Source organism: Phragmites australis, chromosome 23, assembly GCF_958298935.1.
Source record: "Phragmites australis chromosome 23, lpPhrAust1.1, whole genome shotgun sequence".
Classification (NCBI taxonomy): Eukaryota; Viridiplantae; Streptophyta; class Magnoliopsida; order Poales; family Poaceae; genus Phragmites; species Phragmites australis.
In genome coordinates this window covers 5,686,037-5,708,979 of record NC_084943.1, presented here as the reverse complement: position 1 = coordinate 5,708,979, position 22,943 = coordinate 5,686,037, and the positions used below count along the sequence as shown (strand labels likewise).

General features: G+C 44.9%; 1 protein-coding gene across 1 annotated transcript; it reads right to left on the bottom strand.

Annotated features, from left to right (window-relative positions):
• Positions 1 to 4,050: 4,050 nt before the first annotated feature.
• Positions 4,051 to 4,437, bottom strand: LOC133905949 (uncharacterized). Its single transcript, XM_062347769.1, has one exon. The coding sequence runs from the start codon at positions 4,435 to 4,437 to the stop codon at positions 4,051 to 4,053; it is 387 nt and encodes a 128-aa protein (XP_062203753.1).
• Positions 4,438 to 22,943: the final 18,506 nt, after the last annotated feature.

Sequence of the window (22,943 nt, the reverse complement as noted above, 5' to 3'; positions counted from 1 at the left end):
CCCGCAACTCTCTACTCGATGACTGGATTGAGTTGAGAGTAAAGCCGCAACATCGAAAGTACGTGATGTAGTCCCTGACTCTCTATTTGATGTGATAAACAAGATAGAGAGTATAACATTGAAATATATCCAACGTGGCCTTTGACTCTTCGCTCAATAATTGAGTTCGAGTAGAAAGTAGAGCATTAGTGCTAACATTAAATAATGTAGCTCATGGCTCTCTAGTCAGCATGATAATTAATTAGAGAGTGAAGCATAAGCATCGAAAGTATGCAATGTAGCCCTAGACTCTTTGCTCGATGATTGGATCGAGTGGAGAGTAGAGCGTAAGCATCAACTCATTATGCTCGAAGGTATAAACCTACAAGGGTATGGTTGTGGTTATGTTATGATCATCGAGTTAATTTGAACAGTCGGGTAGGTGAGAATTAAAAACCCACTTCCGTTCGTGCTTTTTTTTTCACCACAACCTTTGATTTAACATTTCATAATGACACGGATCCCTCTGTACAGATATTGGACACGCCATAATGCCTTGGCGATGTTTCAACTTCCGCCCGACGTGTCAGCCTTGAATAACTATGCACCTGAGGCAACCTTGGAAACTCAACCATCGTTATCAGATCTTGATAGCTTCATCATTTTCCATTTGATCTGTTCCCGCGATGATAAATAGTTGAGACCCAAAGCCATTTGTTTTCACCCTAATCTCCTTCTGCTCTTCCCTGTGCATTGCTCAATAGCACTCATAGAACTTGAAACCATGGCCTCCACTCTACAGTAATCTCCCGAGTAATGTGTAGAAATCAAAGACGTGGGATCTCTCACCCCATGGCCCCTCGCCATGGTTCTGCCGAGAGTCATCATCATTTCCTCCGATGAGGAGGAACCGAGTGACGAGCCTAAGAGGAGATGGAACAAAATGTCCATCGGAAGTCGTTGACCATTCACTTAGGTAATAACTTCGACTACTATGTAGGGTCCTTTCCACATAGGTGATAACTTTTGTCGCTTAGCCTGTTTCTGCACCTTTCGTAGAACAATGTCCCTAGCAGTGAGTTTCCTAGGCTGGATTTTTTTACTGTGATATCTACATAATGCTTGTTGATACTTAGCTGCTTAAATGAACGCTCGATCATGGTACTCCTCGAGTAGATTGTTGCTATCCACTCGTAATTTCTCTTGCACCTCTTTCGAGTAACTTTCCACTCACGGTGATCCAACTGCAGTTCAGTCAGAAGCACTGCTTTTGCTCCATAGACTAAAAAGAAACGAGTTTCGCCTGTCGCCCTGATAGTCATAATACAAACGACCCATAATACTGAGAGAAGTTCCTTCACCCAGTGTTTCAAGTAAGCCTTCTGCCTGTCGAAAACCTGAGTTTTAATACCCTGCAAGACTACACCATTAACGTGCTCAACCTGACCGTTACTTTGAAGGTGAACTACTGAAGCAAAATGAGTTTTGATGTCAAATTCTTCACAGAACTCAGTAAAGGTTCCGCTTCTGAACTGGCTACTGTTGTCTATAATTATCTGATGTGGAATGTTGTATCCGGTAATTATGCTTCTCATGAACTTCTTAGCCGCTTCTGGGGTTATCTTTACCACGGGTTTTGCTTCGATCCACTTAGTGAACATGTCAATAGCCACAAATAGGAATTTGAAACCACATTGAGCCCTTGGGAACAGTCCCAGGATATCCAAGCCCCAGACGGAGAAAGTCAAAGAAAGATGAATTGTTTGTAGAGCTTGGGCTAGTCAAGTAGTTTGCCTTCTAAAAAATTATCAGCTTTCGTACTTTTTTACCAGCTTGGAAGCATCCTGGAGGACAGTCAGCCAATAGAATCCTTGGCTGAAATCCTATCCAACTAAGGTGTGGTAAGATGCATGATTACCACACATGTCTCTATAGATATCGAGCGATATCTTATTGCCCTCTTCCTAAGTGATGCACTTCATCAAGATTCTGTTACTCCCCTTTCGGAAGAGCTTGCCATCTACCAAAGTGTATAGCTTGGACTTACGAGTAATTTTCTCTACATACACATCATCTTCAAGGATCTCTCAACTTTCAAGATAGGGTTGGAATGGAGTCATCCAAGTCGATTCATGTTTGAGTAGTGCAGCTTCCGTGACTACAGATTCTGCATCGCTGACCCAACCAGACTGCTGGCCGAGTTAGGTAGCATCTGCACTCGAGGCTATTGAGACAAACGGTTTGAGGATTTTCTCGATGAAGACTCTTACAGGTGTGGGCAAATGAGACAAAGCGAGCCTGGCGAGTTCATCGGTAGTGGAGTTGTTGCCTCTCCGAATGTGCATGATCTCCAGCCCTTCGAACTTTTGCTCGAGCTTTCGTACTTCGCTCAGATAAGTCGTCATGTTGTCGTCTAAGCATCAGTACTCCTTTTGTATTTGGTTTACTACTAGCTATGAGTTCCTTTTCACAAGTAGTCACCTGATTCTGAGTGATATAGCAATGCGGAGCTCGTTTACCAGTCCTTTGTATTCTGTAACATTGTTGGAAGCTTTAAATTCTAATTGAATGACGTGCCTGAGTTTGTCACCCATTGAAGATTTAAGCATGTGCCAGCCAACGAGCCTTGAAGCATAAGCGATCCATCAAACAAAAGCATCCAATAATCTTCAGTGACATTTGGATTTGTTTCATCAACATTTGTCCATTCAGCAATGAATTTTGCTTGTATTCCCAACTTAACGCTTGTGCTTGGTGCGTAGTCTACATCAAACTTGTTGAGTTCAACCTCCTATTGTGCAATTCATACAGTAGCCTCCATATTTCATATCACATCCTTCAGCGGATGCGTTGTTATGACAGTGATCTTGCGCTGTTGGAAATAATGTCATAGCTTTCGGTAAGTCATCAATACTGCAAACAGCAACTTCTGAACTTGCGGGTATTGTAGCTTAGCATCATGTATGACTTTGCTTACGTAGTAGACTAGTTTTTGGATCTTTGCCTTCTTCTCGAGACCATGCTCACAACTTATGGGGTGACTGCAATGTACAGAAAGAGCTCCTCTTTTGCATTAGGCGGGGTCAGAATTAACGGAGACAACAAATACATTAAAATCTTGAAAAGCCTTCTCTGCTTCTTCCGTCCAATTGAACCGGTCGTGTTTCTTTAGCAACTTAAAGAAAGGCATCCTTTGCTCACCAATCTTAGAGATGAATTGACTAAGGGCTGCTATGCATCCTGTTAATTTCTGAACTGCCTTTAGCATTCAAGGTGACTACATCTAGTCAAGAGCCTCTATGTTTCATGGATTGGCCTCAATGCCTTGACTTGACACTACGAAACCGAGAAGCTTGCTGGACAGGACGCCGAACATGCACTTCTCAAGGTTAAGCATCATATGATACTTCCTAAGGTTGTCGAATGTCTCCTTGAGATCGTCAATCAATGCATCTTCGGTTCTAGGCTTGACTACAACATCATCAACATAAGCTTCTACATTGCTCCCGATTTGGGACTATAGGCAATTTTGAATACACTGTTGATAAGTAGCACTAGTATTCTTCAAACCAAAATACATTTTTACATAACAAAATACACCAAATGGGGTAACAAAAATGGTGTTATCCTCATCCTCGACTCCCATGCTAATTTTGTGATACCCCAAGTAGGCATCTAGAAAACATTGCACTGCGCAACCCGCAGTAGAGTCAACAATTTGATCGATACGAGGGAGAGAAAAAGGATCTTTGGGATAAACTTTGTTTAGGTCGATGAAAACAACACACATTCTCTATTTGCCATTGACTTTCTTCACAAGGACGGGATTAGCAAGCCATGTAGGATGATAAACCTCTCAGATGAGGCCTACGTCTAGGAGTTTGCCAACCTCCTCCTGAATGTTTTGTTTTCTGTTCTCCATAAATCTTCGCTGCTTCTGCACCACAGGTTTGACGCTGGGTTTCACAGCTAGTCGATGCTCAATCACCTCCTTAAGAACCCCGGGCATGTCAGACAGTTGCCACTCAAACATATCCTGGTTTGCCTAGAGGAAGAGACAAGCTCAAGTTCCTATTTGGGATCAAGGTCGACCTCTATCTTGACCGTCTTGGCTGGTTCAGATGGGTCGAGGGTCAATGCCTTGATTCCACCACCTGCCTTCCTATCCTTAGCACCATCATTGTTCTCACCTTCGGTGGTGACGGCGGATCTAGAAGCATTAGTGAGGCTCACGAGCTTGGAGTCCTTGATCTTGGTGACAGATTGGTGCTTTTGGCCTGGGATCTTGAGCACCTGGTACACGTAGTGAACTACGGTTATGAAACTACCTAACATTGGGTGACCTAGGATCACGTTGTAGGCCGTCTCAAAATTCACAACATCAAAGGTCAGCTTCTCTATACAGAAATTGTCAGGCTCACCAAATGTGACCGGCAACTCGATTTGACCAAGGGGCATGGTCAATGAGTTTGGAGTTATACTATGGAATGGCTTAGCTCCTATCTTGGGCTCTAACCTTTGGATTCCCATCTTGTCTAATGTCTTGGTGAAAATGAGGTTGAGCGAGCTACCCCTATCGACCAAGGTCCTATAGACTTTGACCTTAAGGATTGTAGGATAGACCACAACTAGATACCAACTCATGTGTGGAACCACGATTGGATGGTCAGCTTGATCGAAGGTGATCGGGAATTCTGACCACTTGAGGTATCGGGGGGGGGGGGTGCAATCAGTCCATGGAGGTAAAATATGATAATGGGGACTTGAGTCTTATTTTTGATGAGCACATGGCTCCTTCAGATATGATCAATACTATTAATATTCCTCAAATCATAAAAGGTCCAATTACAAGAGCATAGCATGACAATTAGCCACCAGGTGGACTCATTTCTCACTGTTCCTGCTTCCTTGGATGGATTACTACTAAATTCTTATGATGTTTTATTGCTTAGAAATGTGGGAGAAATACCACAACCTTACCCGGAGTCACCCCTTGAAGGTCAAGTCTACTCGGACTCGACACTGAACTCTAGTCCTAGTCGTGATCGAAGTCGTGGTCGTGGTCGTGGTCGAGTCCCAGGATATCACATCAATAAAACGGGCATAACTCTCGCATACAGAGTCCAATTGAGGTGTTATTGGACTTCCTGGAAAGCTTATGACGAACCCTTTTCGATGGATCTATGGTCGACCAAATATTCCTTATAGTGTAGTCAGAGTTAAAGAAATAAGGTGTTGCATCCCCGTTTTGGACCCTGTCAGGTCTTGTAGTTGTGTCGGGGTCGGAGTCTAGGTTGTGCACGCCTCTTTCCATAGCTGCACAACCCTAGGTCGACCTCCTCACATCCCCATATAAATATACAGTAACCATCATAGTTTAGGCTCAGGTTTAGCTTAAATTATTCTATTTTAGACAGTTTCGCTGTTTATCGGTTTGTTGGATCCCCAACTCGAGTACTTCATTGGTAATTAATAATATTCAAATTGCATCTACCTGTTTTTGCTTGTGTTCATGATTCTTTGTAGGAAAAGCCTTCTTGGTGAGGTCAACCATGCCTTGGCACGGTTGATAACCACAGAGTAATGATGTAGTGGTTGCGAGGGTTCTTAATCTGTTCTAGTCGGAGTCTTAGGATCATCAACGTCGGAACTCCATCAATCGACTTATCATATTATCTTTGGAAGATCAGGCAAGCACACATCAAGTGGTATCAAAGCCTCAATTGCCCGTTAGGTAATCTCAGTTACCCCTTTTATTTTGTCGAGTTCCATTACCTAGAGTCCAGAAAATTGCCCCACGAGAAAAAGATTTAGACCTTAGTTTTCCGCTGTCCAAACCACTTTGTGTCCTTTGCAATTTTTCTTTCAGTTTTCGCGTTATTGAGTTTGAGTCCATCGTCGGTGTATTTATTGCTGGTCGAGTCATCTTGTTCTAGTTTCTAGCGTCGAGTCATTGCTAATTTAGTCATCGAGTTACTCGACTTACTCTAGTCTGCTATAGCCGAGTTTGTGTCCCTACTTGGGGTCCCAACCAGTCGATCTAACCACACACTCGGGATCCCAACCAATCACTCTGACCACCCACTTGGGGTCCTGACTAGTTATTCCGACCACCCACTTGGGGTCCCGACCAGTCACTTCGACCACCCACTTGGGGTTCCGACCAATCACTCCAACCACCCACTTGGGGTTCGACCACCTAGTCACCACGACCACCTAGTCGGATTCGCCCACCTTCTCGGATCCGACCACCTTCTCGGAGTCACCCACCTTCTCGAATTTGACCACCATAGCCGAAACAGAGGTAGCCAAAGTTCAGAGAGAGAGAGAGAGAGAGAGAGTATCTTCCTATTACCTTTATACCCCTACTCAACGGAAAACGTTTTTGACCCACGTTCCTCACTGGTCTTAGAGAAGGCAGTAGAAAAGTTTTGAGTTTGTGTCACATTTGCCAAAAAAAAAGTAAAGAAAGCAAGAAGCTAAGAGTGCCAAAAAAGAAGAAGCAAAAAGTGCAAAAAAAAGAGAGCAAGAATTAAAAAGAAAAAATGTATCAGGTTTGCATTGCGCATTTTGTTACATTGTGCTTGTGTCTGTCATAGTTTTCGGCTTGCTTGAGCTAGTTCTAGGAACGTGTTCGGGCCAGCAACTGTGACGAGTATTGTGCACTTTTATTCAGCTTTACTAATCTGATTTCAATTATTGCTATTCCTTGCTACTAAATATTGTCTGTCCAAGCTACACCTTCTTTGAATCAGAACAGTTTTTCCCCTTGCAACTACCTCGCTCGCACCCGATAAGGTATCATGAACCAGCCACCAGTTGTGCCAACTGCTGTGTTTGGTAAAAACACTTGCAAGCGTGTGGTAAGATGCTTGAGAGTGTGCGACTCCACTTCACTTTCCACCACCTAGTAGTTGATAGGGGAGGGGAACTTCACCAATGAAAGAGAGTTTCAAAAGTTTCAGCGTATGGTAGAGGACTCTGAAACGCCATTGTTTTCGGGCTACGAGAAGGAGCACACAAAGTTGCATATAGTGCTTTCACTGCTACAATTGAAGGCAAGCAATGGGTGGTCTGATACAAGCTTCATATAGTTATTCTTGTTCTTGAAGAAATTGCTTCCAAATGAAAATGTGCTTCTAGAAAACACATAACAGGCCAAGCAGGTTGTGTGCCCATTTGGGTTGAAAGTACAAAAAATACATGCATGTCCAAATTATTGCATGTTGTATCACAAAGAGCATGCAGACTTGGAAACATGTCTGGTATGTGGTGTAGAATGGTACAAGCATGATGGTGATGATATCGATGGTGAAGGAAAGAAGAAAAGGCCTCTCGTCAAGGTGATGTGGTATTTTCTTATAGTCCCCCGATTGAATCGTTTATTCACAAACAAAAGGCATGCCAAATTGATGCGATGGCACGCTGAGGAGTGCAAGGATGATGGAATGCTGAGACACCCTGCTGATTCTACGTAATGGAGGAACATCGATAGGAAATACAAGAAGCCCTTCGTAGAAGATGTGAGGAATATAAGATTTTGGTTGAGTACGGATAGGATGAATCCATTCGGCAACATAAGAAATAGTCATAGAACTTGGTCTATGACTCTATGTATCTACAACCTTCCTACTTGGTTGTGTATGAAGTGGAAGTGCATTATAATATTGGTGCTGATACAAGGACCGACACAACTTGACAATGATATCGTTGTCTGCCTGAAACCATTAATGGAAGATCTTGTAACACTGTGGAATGATGGTGTGTGGGTACGGGATGAATACAAATGCGAGAACTTTACCCTACGCACAATGCTATTCGTAACGATCCAAGATTGGCTAGCCCTTGGTAACTTATCAGGCCAGATTGTCAAAGGCTATTCTGCATATGTGCATTGCTTCCATGAAACAGAGAGCTTGTGGCTGAAGACCTAATGAAAAATGGTGTGCCTAACTTATCGTAAATTTCTTCGTAAGGATCACCAGTACCACAGCAACAAGAGAGCTTTTGATGGGAAAGTTGAGACTCGATCACCTCCTAAGCATCGCATTAGGAGATTGGTATATGAGATGGTAAAGGGACTTATGGTTATCCTTGGAAAGGGATGTGGGAGTACACCGGTTCCAAAATCTAATCTTAGAGCTCCTATGTTCAAAAAGAAATATGTTTTTTATGATTTAGCTTATTAGTCAAATTTGGTGGTTCGAAACGCAATTGATGTCATGCACATTGAGAAGAATGTGTGTGATAGCTTGATTGTTACATTACTAGACATACCTGGCAAAACAAATGATACACTCCAAGCATCAAAAGACCTGGAATGTTTGAAATTAAGATAGGATCTACATCCCAAAGATATGGAAGAAGGCGACAAATATCTTTGTCTTGCTAGCTACAGTCTGTGCAAGGTGAAGAAAATTGCAATGTGCAAGTGCTTGCATCGAATCAAAGTTCCATCCGGTTACTTCACCAACATAAAGAGACTAGTAAACATGAAAGATTTGAAATTAACAGGCATAAAGTCTCATGATTGTCATGTGATGATGACACGGATACTTCCAATTGCAATTAGTGATATTCTGTCGCCGAAGGTCCGAAACACAACCATAAAGTTGTGTTCATTCTTCAACACGATATCACAAAAGGACATCGATCTGACCAAGCTAGATAAGCTGCTGGAAGACATGGTTGAGACTCTATCCCAGCTTGAGCCTTGTTTCCCTCCATCATTTTTTATATCATGGTGCATCTAATTATTTATAATGTAAAAGAGATACGGATTCTTGACCCCATGTTTTTACATCAGATGTACCCTTTCGAGAGGTTCATGGGAGTTCTGAAGAAATATGTGCATAATCAAAATTGGCCAAAAGTTGATGGCTAAGGGATGGGGGACTGAGGAGGTCATTCATTTATGCATCGACTACATGAATCTCAAATCAATTGGTGTGCCTATATCTTACCATGAGGGGAGGCTACAGGGGAAAGGGACGATACGTGCAAACTCATTCAGCACTAACTACCTCGTATTATTCACGTAAGCACATTTCATAGTTCTGCAACAATCAGTTGTAGTGGGCCCATATGTCGAAGAACACCAGAAGATACTACGCACCAAAAAATTAGGAAAGTCTGATGTATGGATCGCAACAAGAGTACCGAGATTATTTTGGCACCTGGTTACATAGATAGGTGATGGATAAGCAGATAGAGTGTGCTCAGTTGAATGTGCTGGCTTATGGACCGTCAACTACAATTCTCACATTCCAAGGATATAACATAAATGGCTCTACATTTTATAAGTGAGCACAAGATAATAAGAGCGCCAACCAAAATAGTGGTATCCGTATAGATGCATACGACTGCAATGGCAGTAGGGAGACCTACTATGGATTCATAGAGGAGATCTAGGAGCTCGACTATGGAGTGTTAAAGGTTCCTCTTTTCCGGTGCCAATGGGTCAGACTCCCAGGGGCATGAAGATCGACAAGTACGGTATGACTGCAGTGGACCAAAAACTCATCGGATACAGAGAAGAACCATTCGTACTTATGAAAGATATTATGCAAGTCTTCTATGTAAAGGACCCGGACCCATCTAACAAGGAAGAGTGTCACGTGGTTCTTCAAGGAAAAAGAAAGATTGTGAGAGTGGAGAATATCATCGACGAGGAAGACTACAATCAATTTGACACTCTACCTCTTTGCAAAGAGGACGTCAACCTAGGTCTTACGAAAGACATTGAGGAACCTCCCTACATACGCTATGATCATCATGAAGGGCGAATCGTTAAGGCAAAGTAGCTAAATTGTATTAGTTATTAATTTGTATTAACTAAGGACATGCTTTAATTTGTATTAACTAATGATGTGATGTAATTTGTTTTAATTAAGGAGCTGTTGTAAATATATTAATTAAGGATTGCTTTAGTTTGTATTAATTAAATACCATGTTAATTTCTATTAATTATACATTTTTAAATTTTATTTAACATGGTGCAATTAATATAATATACTTATGCTTCAATATACCATATTAACATTTTATTTAATACTAATTGAAAACAAAAAATGTCATATAAATTATATTCTGCAAATAAAAATATCACTCCCAACCCTGCATCACGTGGTCGGGCTCACCATCCACGTGGTCGGGCTCAATCACCATGTGGTCAGACTGAGCACTATCACTGCCGGTTTGTAAATTGAGCTAGCAGTGATGGTCAACTATCACTACCAGTTTGTAAATTGAGTTTGCAGTGATAGTAAAATACCATTGCTAGTTATGTTCTCCAGCTGATAGTGATAGTGTATCACTGCCAGGTCGTGTTTCTATGCGGCAGTGATACCTTATCACTATATAAGGGTACCACTACCTGCCCCCTTCACTCTCTCCAACAGATCACCCTTCCTTTTCACCGCCACCACCATGGTCTCGCCCACCCCGATGTCGAGGACCACAATACCATCGATCCCGAGGCTTTGTCACGTGCGCTCCCCACGCCATCTCCGTCTCGCCGCCTCCTTGCCCCCTCACCGTCATCATCGAGCCCTCCTCCTCGCCGTTGCTGTCGAGCCCTCACCTCCTCACGTCTTCGCCGCTGTCATCCTCACCCGCCTGATAGAGGACAAGGGACCCCATCTAAGGGACCACCTGATGTCCTCATCTCCATCGAGCCCATTGTCCGCGCTGTAAAGCCCAAGCCCACCCTCACTGTCTCTCCCTCTTCCCTCGCCCAGGTATGCCACTGCCTCCATCTCCTTCTGTAATGTTGAGATGTAATTGGTTAAGATTACACAATAGCTCATGCCTCCTGACATGATTTTGTGGTGGTTTTATTACCCTTTGGAGTTTTATATGTTTGAGTGTAGTGTTTGTTGAAATTACATGAGACTTGAAGCTTTCTTGTTTGACATAAACTACTAATGTATACATAAAAGATAATGTTAGCTATGATCTATATCTGATTCGACTCTGAATTTTTTTTCTTTCAGTTAAGGTTGTAGTTTTGCAGCTTTCAGAATCTACTTATGCAAATACCCTTCCTCTTCTCGAATCCTGATCTCAGCAGCTAAGTACCTAAGAAAATGCTTAGTCGATTATTCCTACCATGTTGGATGTCCCATTATAACATCATGCTATATTGATTGGGCAATCACTTTCATTTGTTAGTATATCATTCATAAAAAAACAATTCAAATAAAAATTGATATATGCCTTGTGCCAAAAGTACCTAAGATGCTCTGATTGGTCTAGTATGGTCTATGGTGAAGGATAACTGACATCTGAATTGGTACAATGTCATATACATTGAACTTATCCCCTGTACCATCCTTCACGTATGCATATTTTTGAATGAGAACTTCAATCTTTAGGCAATCCATCTACATACTCCAAGAGAAGGATAGATGTGAAATTGATGAACCAAGTTAAGGGTCTAACAATTTATATTTCATAAGTGATATGGTCAGATTTAGTTAACAAATGAGGCTCACAATATCATATGGAATATCTGTTGGAGTTTTGTTCAGAAATTAGAAACAGAAAAATATGGTGTTCTAACATTGAAATAACAACTCAAATGAAATCTAGCTTTTAACATTTTCTGGAATAATGGAAGGTTTTTGTCTTGTAGTTTTTTGCAAGTTTTACATGTTTGAGTGTAGTGTTTGTTGAAATTACATGAGACTTGAAGCTATCTTGTTTGACATAAACTATTAATGTATACACAAAAGATAATGTTAGCTATGATATATATATATACAGTGAACTGTCTTCACCTCAATCTGTTGGCTCATTACCTGCTGTTCAGTAACATTTTTGGTCATAATCTCTCTTCTTAACTATTTGTGTCTCTAATACTTTATTTTGCTTGGAGATCAAATCATCAAATCCTAGAAAGCTGCTACATTCAATACATATTTATGAACCGTTTGCCCATTAGTTATGATTGCTCCTTTTTCAGTTTTCAAATTGTATACTTCAAGCATTGCTATGAGATAATGATTTTTAAACCGGCATACCAAATAATGCATTGATCAAAATTTGCATCATTATTTTGCCTCCTAGTGTTACCTGGTGGAGTCCCTACATAACAAATATCTATAAATGTAAAAACTTTTCACCCTCTAGCTCCAGTGCTCTGCATGTGAAAATATACAATATTGATCAAATTATTGTTATCATGCTATGTTCAAAAGAGTAACAAGTTCACCTTGGGTGTTCACTTATCTCCCTGTATGACTGCATGATTTGTGCTTTAGTGAATTTGATCATATCTTAGATCATAGGTTTCATTTTGCCAAGATTAGTGCCACAATTTTAAAATGAGATACCTGTTGGGCTGAGTCATGCAAGAAATGAAAGCATAATTTAACATGTTTGTGCTTGTTGACCTTTGCAATTTAGATTTTCCCCTTTATAGAACTATACGTGCACTATTGGTTATATCTTTAGTGTGATTTGTGGTATATCAATATAATTTTGCTTAAAAACATGACAATTGGATGCTACAAGTTTTTTTGCTAATCATTTTTCCATATTTTTTGAAACTTAGGACTGCTATGACATGTTATGTTGTCCATCGTGGTCAGCAAAGTAGAGTATTCTCCAGTTGGGGGGCATGCCACGCACAAGTTAATGGATTCAAAGGAGCAACAAAGGATACAAGTGTAAACATAAAGCTGTTGCAACATACAATAGTCAAGTCATTCAAGCCGAGCTAAAATTGGCTAACTTTGAAAATAAAGAGAAGAAGTGTGATTTCATATGTAAAGATGTCATAATCCTAGTTCTAGTTGTAATCATCATTATTTTATTATGTAAGATGATGTGATTTGTAAGATCAATGTGTCACTTGTCAGTACATTTATGCCTATTTGTGCCTATTTTGCTATGCAAGATGTGACTTTTTTTGTTAAATATGGCCATAATATTGTTCTTGTATGCATTCTATCTATTGACTCCCTCCCAGTTATCGCACTCTTTCAATAGCATCTCTTCCTCCCTCGTCTGCTTTCTCTCTATCTCCTTCCTTCCTTAGCTATCTATCTATAGAATACTCAACCAATTGTCGCCATCATATGTAGAACTCTCAGGAAGGGATGGCATCACAAACCGCTCATTGCCATCATATGCAGAACACTCAAGAAGGTGGCTCCTTTGATCCGACCTAGGTGCAAGAAGGAGATGTGCTGCCATCAAACATTGAAGAAGGTAGCCTGAGCATCTACCTCAACATGTACCAAAGAGACGCCAGTGGAGGCAATGAGATAATTCATAAGTAGATGAATGCATATGTTGTACATATGATCGTATAGATTCTCAATACTTTTTTCACTTATCTGAAGATGCCTGACCCTCCAGAGGGTCACAACAATGATCAATCCTATATCCCTCGAAGATGCTTGGGGGATGATTTGTCATCACGAAGGTGTCACCAGCTGGGGAGCCAACTGCACTAGAGAAAGTTCTAGGGTCATACAAGTCACTTTGTGGGATAGCTGTCAAGAATCATGTGCCCAACAGCTACAGATTGTGGACTGGCGAACCAGGTGATCCGCACATGGTTCCTGATTAAATCAAAAATGATATCTTCTGGCCCATCATAATGGGGAAGTTCGAGTTCCCTGAAGAGAGAAATATGAAAGTAGTTAAGCATAAGATGCTAATGATCATGAGCCTTTCATTTAACAATTGGAATGGCACACTGAACAGATCCTATGTGCAGAAAGGCACAACACCAGATTTTAGCAAATGGTCAAAAATAGAAGATCATTGGCAAACCTTTGCAGAGTACAAGTTATCAAAAGAAGCACAAAAGTTGAGTAAGGTGAACAAAGCAAACCCGAAGAAGAACCTTTACCCTCACAAGGTCGGCAGTGATGGGTACATGAGGAAAGAACGGTAGTGGCAACAAGAGCTAGATGAGCTGCAAGAGAGAGGTGTCACACCTGAGACGGAGGACTAGAGTGAACGATCGACGCACTTCCTTCAGGGGAGGGGTGCTTCTTACTCGACTGATGAAAGCTTATGCTTTACAACCTCTAAAGACCAGGAAGTGGTGCAAACTCTTGAAAAAGGACTTGCGCACTCCCACATGCAGTCTGCACAAGGCTCTTTCAAGCCAAATAGGGATAGGGATGAGCTCATGTTGGCCCTAGGAAATAAGGAGCATGGTGGTTGCACATGAGGCGTTGGTGTGATGGGTTAGAAATATGGATTCCCAGATGTCATCGATAGTTAAAAGAGTCGAAAGAGATCTCCAAGAAGAGCAAGATGCAGAATAAGAGGTGGAACGAGCTAGGATGATGAACATGTTAGAACTTGCACTACAATGTGAGAGGGAAGAGATGACGTAAAAATAAAACAAGCAGTATAGGAAGCCATCAGGCTTGAACAGGGTGTCATTGGTGTAGAGAAAATGGCCCTATTAGGCTATGATTGTGATTTTGATGATTAATGATAAAATAGTCATTGGGACTAACATGTTTGTCAAAAATCTATGTTAGTAGGTCCGCTGGATGCAATACATCAAGAAGCCACTACAGTTGGGACAAAGTTTGATTATATTGGAGAAGTACTAGGAGAATTGACCTCACTAGATGGTCCAGTGTTCAGGGTTAAACTCACGGGAGTATTTTGTCCAGAGGAAAAGTGCAAGCTGATGACTTCATCAGAGTATTTCTGACAAAGGGGGAAAAGGCTAAGGACCTCATCGGATAGCCCAGTGATCTGCACTAGGTAACATCAGAGTATTTCCTGTAGAGAAGAATGCAAGTGCAGAAGACTAAAGATCAACCCAACAAATGGTTTGGTGCTTGGTTTGTGCACACCAGATTATAGCACCGGAGCATTTCTTGTAGAGGCGACTACAAGTGTTGAAGAATAAAGAACAACCAACCAGAAGGTCCGGCGCTCTGAAGATGAATGCACCAGAGTATTTTACATAGAGAGGTTGCAAAGGCTCGGATAGCTAAAGATAATTCACTAGAAGGTCCGGTAGTAGATTTGAAGGTATGCCGCAGTATTCAGTGTTCACAGAGGCTTTGAGTGGAAGTCCAATAGCTAGTTTCTGAGGTTGTACTCATTGGATGATTTGGTGTTAGTACTACTATTCTCACCAAATCATCCGGTGTTAACCTCTTTGCTAAGCCATTGGGAAAACGGCTAGTTGGTGGGTTTGAGGCTATAAATACCCCTCCACTCAGTCATTTGATGGTGTGGCATGTTGTTGGAGTCTAGAGAAAGCTTATATACACTTGAGAAGATATTCAAGCCACTAAAGTGCTTAAAGTGATTATCCAAAGCGATTAAGAACAAGATTAGAGAGTGTTTAGTGCTTAATAGGCCTACAGTGAGTTGTAGCTAGGTGCTACAGCTTGAAGAAGGGATCAAGGAGTGATTCTAGCTTGTACTGAGTGGTACGTCCATGCCTTGGAGTCTTGGTGACTTGTTGGCATCTTGGTCCTTGGTGGCTTAAACTTGTTGACCCTCCGACTTAGTGCACAGGGACGCGGAGACCCTTGCCTTGGTGGCTCAAGCTCCGAAGTGATCACGGCGGCAAGTGACCGAAAGAAAGGCTAGTGGTGAGACATTTCCTTGGTGGCTTGGTGGCTCATCATGCTTGAGACCCTGTCTAGGTGACTTGGTAGCTTAAGAGCAGTGACTAGAAGAGACTTGGCAACTGAGAGCATATCCTTTGTGAAGCTCCAACGTGGACTAGGGGTGATATTAATGCCATCAATACCATGGAATAAAAATCCCTTTGCCAAGTTTTTCTCTCTACCCTATTTACATTTCTGCATTTACATACTTGCAATTTACCTTGCTAGAGTAGGTTGCAATCCTCTTGAGCAGTAGAGTAGAGACACTAGATAAATCTAGAGCACATTTAGACAGAAATTGAGATAGATTTATCTTATAAAGTTTTTGGAGCCAATTAAGTTTTAAGTGTCATAATTCACCCCCTCTTAGGACGTTACCGTTCCTCATAATTGGTACCAGAGCCCCATGCTCTTGATAGGCTTAACATCCTAAAGTTGTGACGTCCGGCGTTAGGATGGATACCATAGCGCTTCACTTTTCGATGGCACAAATTTCCTATATTGGAAAATTCTAATGTCTTGTTATTTGCAAGCCAGGGTCTAGATATTTGGAGAGTCACCAAGGAATGAATAAGACCTCACATCACCAACAAGGAGAGGCAATTAGATGCATTAGCGAAGAGTATCCTTTTATCATCTTTCAATGTTGATGCATTTAATCATGTTTACTCTCTCACCAATGCACATGATATTTGAACTAGTCTCATTGAAATACATGAAGGCACAAATGATGTGCATAATGAGAAATATCATGTGTTTGTTACTAAGCTCAATAACATCAAATGATTTGCCCATGAAAGTGCTAATGACATATACTCACGTTGAATATTCTTGTCAATGAGATCAATGGCTAGGTTTAATGCCAATTGATGATGATTAAGTGGTGAGAAGAATATTTCAAGCTCTTATCCCAAAGTACAAGTTGGTAATCTCCATCATCTACGACAACAACGACATCAAGAAGATGACTTCATGCCAAGTGCTCAACAAGATCACCACCCATGAGATGACTATGAATATGGGGGTGGAAGCCTCTTCCTCATCCAACGCCAAGAACCTTGCTCTCATAAGTAAGCAAGCACCATGCCTACACATGAAGGTGAATATGAGGAGGCAAGAGCAAGAGTCAAGCTCAAGCGAAGATGATGGAGATGAAGATGAAGATGAATAGAGCAATAAAGATGATGAGCAAAGTACATCAAGTGATAAAGAAATGGACTCCGAAATCACCAAGCTCATCTCTGAAGTGGAGAAGAACATCAAGAAGATCAATGCCAAGATTGATCATTAAATCTCCATGAAAGACTTGGTCAAAACTATTGATCACATCAAGAAGGAGAAGAAGACCAAGAGCAAGAAAGAGATAAGGGGAAGAGCCAAAGCATTTTCAAGCATGTGAAGATGGGTGAGTGAAGATGAAGATTCAAGCTCAAGTGAGGAGAGGTTCGCCACCTACTCCTCCATGAGAAGCTCTTCCTTGAGGTCGTTAGCACGCAAGCCATCATCACACAAGTGCCTTATGGACAAAGGTATGGAAAGTGATGTAAATGGTGATGAATCCAATGAGGATTCTCCCTCCTATGATAAACTCCTTCAATTGTTCAATGAGAAATAAAGGACCCTTAAGAAATAATCAAAAGAGATTAAGAAATTCAATGCACTTAGTGACATTCATGTTACCTTTGTTTCTAATTATGAACAATTATTGAGCAAATTCAATTTGCTAAATAAAGAGCATGATGAGATTAACACAAAATTTGAGTACATTGAATCTCAATTTAAGGCCCCTTTGGAGCAATCTATCTCTCTATTTAATTTTAATCCTAAGGTAGATGCTTGTACTTTTTGTGATGATCTAATTGATCTATCTAGCTCACCCCTTGAGATATGTGTTAAGAATGTTCTTGTAGAATCATCTAATGAACTCATTGCACAAGAAAATGATGAGCTCAAACAAGAAGTGGAAAAGCTAAAAAATGACTTAAGATTAAAGGGCAAGAATCATGTCCAACCACCTCAAGGTAACTGTGCAACCATGGTGAATAAGCTTGCGGAGGAGTCCACCATGACATGCTTCAAATGTCATCAAGAAGGCCAAAAGTCCTTCCAATGCAAGCATATCAAGGAAACCAAGAAGAAGAAGATAGTAATGAACCTCTTCAACAAGGCCTCCAACATCTACACCAAGCCCAACTATAAAACCAAGATCAAGAGCAACCACTATAAGCTAAAGAAGAAGAACAATGGCAAAGTGATTGCACATATGGTTGGAAGAAAGAATTGGAGGTGAAATAAACCTATTTGGGTGCCCAAGGAAGTTATCACCAACATGTAGAGGCCCCAATCGGTTTGGGTTTTAATGAAGACTTAAAGCCTGAGACGGCTATGGGGATTTGGAGACTTGGCTCACAAAATAAAGGTTCAAGCAAAGAAGTCAAGTGTATAAGATTGGACATTTTGATGAAGATTATGATCATAATTTACCCAAATCCCTATCCAAAGGTCAATAAGGCAAAGGTAATAGAGCTAGATGCAAAATCTTTCAATTGTTGTAGCTCATTTGCCTTGTCTAGGATTGCATATGTTTATTTAAATTGATTGCAATGCCTAGTGTAGGTTTTCATATGATAGGTTGCTTGTATTTCTCTCTTTCTTACGAGCAACCTACATGGTTTATTAGTTGTAAGTTTCTTTCATGGTACTAGTTTCACAATTGGTATCTTTATGTTTTATGAACCAATCTATAGGGTACCCTTCCCATTGTTATTAATAATAAGTACATATGCCTCGCAAGTATTCAAAACTTATATGTACATATTTTAGGGGAGTATATCTTATGGGTTGTGATTTTGAGATTAACATGTATTGCGAAATATATCTTTCATAGTCTCATGGAAAAATCAACGCCCGGAGGTATGAAATGCTTAAAGGCTTTATTTGGTATCATTGTCAATTCATTTGTTCATTTAAGATACCTCCATGTATGATATGGCTTAAACTTCCACCTTGACATATTGTCTAGTTGTGCATATGTCTCTCGCTTATCATATGTATGCACACATATAGAGGGGTTTAAATCATATTAAGTGAGTTTCATGAATTATGATCCTTGTTTGTCTTTTCAATTGACATCAATGCATCCTATCCTCACAATTGGTATATGTCGGTGCATCAAGAACCAGGGGTCCCTGAGTCCCGAGACCAGGCCAGCCATCCGCCACATGGCGCCATCCCGCAAGGTCCCTCCTGTGGGGTGGGTAAAGCTCAAGTCCCGGGAGAAGGTGCTCGGGGCCACAGTCGCTGGTTCCCGAGCACCCCAGTTCCCCGATGATCCACAGAGTCTAAGTACCGGGAAGAAAGTGCTCGGGGAGGTGCCCGGTCACCCCCGAGCACCCTAGTCCCCCGATGATCAGAAGAGCTAAGTTCTGGGAGAGAGTGCTCGGTACCTCGTGTGGCAGCTCCCGAGCACTCGGTTCCCCGAGGATCCGCGTAAGAGTGCTCGGGGCTGCACGTGGCGGCCCCCGAGCACTCTGTTCCCCGAAGGATCGAGTCAGAGTGCTCGGGAGAGAGTGCTCGGGGAGGTGAACAATACCCTCAAGCACCCGGTATCCCAAGGATAAGGATAGGCATTCTCGGGAGAGAGTGCTCGGGGAGGTGAACAGTACCCCCGAGCACTCGGTGCCCCGACGACCCAGAAAGACCCCCGAGGGACCCGCCGATGAGGTGTCAATCAGTCAGAGGTCTGAGGCCGCATTTAATGAGCGTGCGTGGCCTGACATCCCCAACTGCTCCCGCCGCGGTGTCAGTTCCTGCCATGTTTTGGCAGAGAGGCGTGAGGCTATTAACTGCACGGGTCCCGTCCCGTATCATCCGGCGTGTCTCGGGATAACATCGCAAGGATCAAGGCGTTCTGTCTGCCGCCCTGCTGTGGCAGAGGAACAAGACAGGGCAGGCACGCCGGGTTGCTCTGCGGCTGCCGGGTGGGCCCTCTCTACGGCGCCCGTTGCCAAGGCGTTTATGGTGACAGGTGACTGGGCGTGCGGCGTTTTTTCCACCCCCCGGTCACTTCACCCAGACGAAATGATAACGCCTTTCCCAGTCATGGTGTCTTGGAACTTGTGCCCCCCTCCTTCCCGTTCGGGGCATGTCGCAGCCGGCGAGTGCTTAAAAAGACCGGCAACACAGAAGAGGAAAAAGAGAGCAACAATCCAAGGATCGAAGGGACAAGCACCCAAGCATCAAGAACCGAAGCATAGTCCAACCCAAGGCACAGTCCCTGCCCAAGAACAAGGAGCCTCAAAGCTCTTAGTTAGACAAATATTCTTGTAACCAGCAACATCCTTGAGGGTCTTCCTCAGGACAGTTATTACATCCATACAGGAGTAGCGTATTACGCCCCCGTGCGGCCCGAACCTGTCTAAATTCCAGTGCATTTACTTCTTTCTGCACCAGATCATCGCCCCCACCACCGGCCGTTGCATTTACTCTCATTCATTTCTCCGACGAACTTATTCAGGATTATCCCCCCGGCCGAATCTCTAAAAATGGATCTCTCGGGATCCCTGCGACAGGAGTTAATCCTCCGACAGCTGGCGCGCCAGGTAGAGGGGAACATCCCTGAATCTGTTTGTTTGTTTTCTTCCACAGAAAAAATGGCCGGTGGACACCGCCTCCAGCATTCCGGCTCCAGTTCCAGCGAGGAAATGCAGCCCCTCGAACAGGAGGCCCTAGCCGCTGCTGCGTCCCAGCAGCAGCCACGATCTGCACGCGCGGCATTTCCTTCCCAAGGGGACCAAGGCGCTGGGCCCAGCAGGGCCGCCGCCATCGCCGCCGGTGCACCATCCGACCCCCAGCTGGGGGTCGAAACTCCGGCCGCCAGGTCCGCCTCTGGACAGCGCCGGGTGCCTCTCCGGCATAGGCTCGCTTTCAGCGAGGCCAGCCCCGGGAGCGCGCTGCTTGCGGCGCACGCTCTCCTCAAGCATCCACCTGTTCGGGCGACCCTGGAAACCCCGGAGGGCCACTGGATCCAAGAAGTTGCTGCCCTGGTCGGCACTGCTCGCCGCTAGGTGCTGGCCAAAAGTTCTCGCGCCACCACCCAGTGTGGCGCCGCCAGAATCGGCCCATCAACGGGCAACGTTCGCACGGGCCGGGGGGCCTCCAGGCGGAGCGCCACCCCCTTGGCTATGTCCGAAGCCCAGGACCTCCGCTTGCGTCTCAACGAGCGGATGGGCCACGAAGATGCGCGCGTCACTCTCGAGCGCCAGCGGGAGACCCAGCAGGAGGCCGAGGCTGAGGACCAGGCTTCCTCTTTTCCGGCCCACGATCGCCAGGATTCCCCGGCTCACCAGCGTTCACCGCCGAGGAACGCCACCCACGCCATGGGGTACGGCACCGGCTACCGTGCTTTCTCTAGTGAGCTCCGACGGGTCAAATGGCCCTCCAAGTTCCGCCCTGAGCTGCCGGAGAAGTACGACGGGTCCATCGACCCCGTCGAGTTCCTCCAAATATACACTACGGCCGTCCAGGCGGCCGGTGGCAGTGAAAAGGTGATGACAAATTATTTCCATGTTGCCTTGAGGGGCTCCGCCCGTTCTTGGCTCATGAACTTACCCCCAGGATCTATTAGCTCCTGGGATGACCGCTGCCACCAGTTTGTGGCTAATTTTCAGGGCACGTTCACGCGCCCCGGCTTGGAGTACGACCTCCACGCCGTCAAGCAACAGGAGGGGGAGACGCTGCGGTGCTTCATTCAGCGCTTCAGCAAGGTCTGCAATACAATCCCGCGGATAGCCCCCCACGCTGTCATCGTCGCCTTTCGGCAGGGCGTCCGCAACGAGCGGATGCTCGAAAAGCTAGGTACGCATGAAATCAAAACCACTACGGAACTCTTCGCACTAGCCGACAAGTGCGCCAAGGCGGCGGAGACCCGGGCGTGGCACGCTCCGCGCCCCGCCGCCGACCAACCGAGTTCTTCCCGCTCCGACAGGCAGGAAAAGAAAAAGAGAAGAAAGCGCGAGGCCGCTCCTGTCGAACCGGCCCAGGGCCCTGCCCATAGGCCGGCCCAAGAGCCTGATCGCCAGTAAGAACGCCGGGCGGCCGCCGACAGACGGCCCGCGCCCGCGAGGGCCCTAGCCAGGGCCCTTCCTAGGGCTCCAGCTCCGGCTCCCTCGAGGGCCCCGGCGCCTGCAAGGGCGCCAGCACCCGCAAGAGCCCCAGCACCCGCAAGAGCCCCAGCACCCACCCAGGCTCCTGCTCCAGCGAGGGCCCCCGCTCCCGCGGGGCCCGAGCCAAGCAAATGGTGCCCCATCCACCAGACCAGATGGCACGATCTCACAGAGTGTCGTACGGTCAAAGGCCTCGTCGAGCAGCGCCAGCGGGAGCGCGACGAGTCCCGCGGGGGAGGCAACGCTGAGGCCGCCCCCGGCAACGCCGAGCTCGGCTTCCAGGAACCCGAGCATACCGTCGCCTTCATCGACGGAGGCGCTTACACGCCTTCCTCGCGGCGTGGCATCAAGACCATGCGGCACGAGGTATGCTCAACAACCCCGAGCGAAGAGGCCGCCAGGCCCCTGAGGTGGTCGGACGCTCTGATCACGTTCAGTATAGCCGACCACCCCTCCAGTATTGCAGGCGTGGGGCGACTACCTTTGGTAGTGTCCCCCACCATCTGCAATGTCAAGGTCGACAGAGTGCTGATCGATGGGGGCGCAGGCCTCAACCTCCTCTCCAAGGAGGCCTTCGAAAAGCTGCAGGTGTCCTCCAGGCGCCTAAAGCCATCGCTTCCATTCTGCAGAGTGACACCCGGGCACTCCCTGCCCCTCGGGCAGGTCGAGCTACCCGTAACCTTTGGGAGTCGGGACAACTTCCGCACGGAAAACGTCTTCTTTGACGTCGCGGAGCTCCCCCTTCCCTACAACGCCATCCTTGGGCGTTCGGCGCTCGCCAAATTCATGGTGGCTGCGCACTACGCGTATCTCACGGTCAAGATGCCAGGCCCAGCAGGCCCCATCTCCATGACCACCGACTCCGGCGGCGCCGTTTCCTGCGCCGAGCAGTCGTACATGGCTTTGGTCTCAGCCAAGGCCGAGGTCGAAGGCTGCACAGGGGGCCCGGGACCCTCTTCATCCAAACCCCGACTCGCCACCGACGCCTCTGTTCCTACGAAGGAGGTCGTGGTGGGCGAAGACGCCTCCCAGGTCATCCGCATCGGCGGTGACCTGGACAGCAAATAGGAAAGCGCGCTCGTCACCTTCCTCCGAGCTAACGCCGACGTGTTTGCATGGCAACCGTCCGACATGCCCGGGATCCCTAGGGAGGTGATCGAGCACCACTTGGCTGTGCGCCCGGACGCACGTCTGG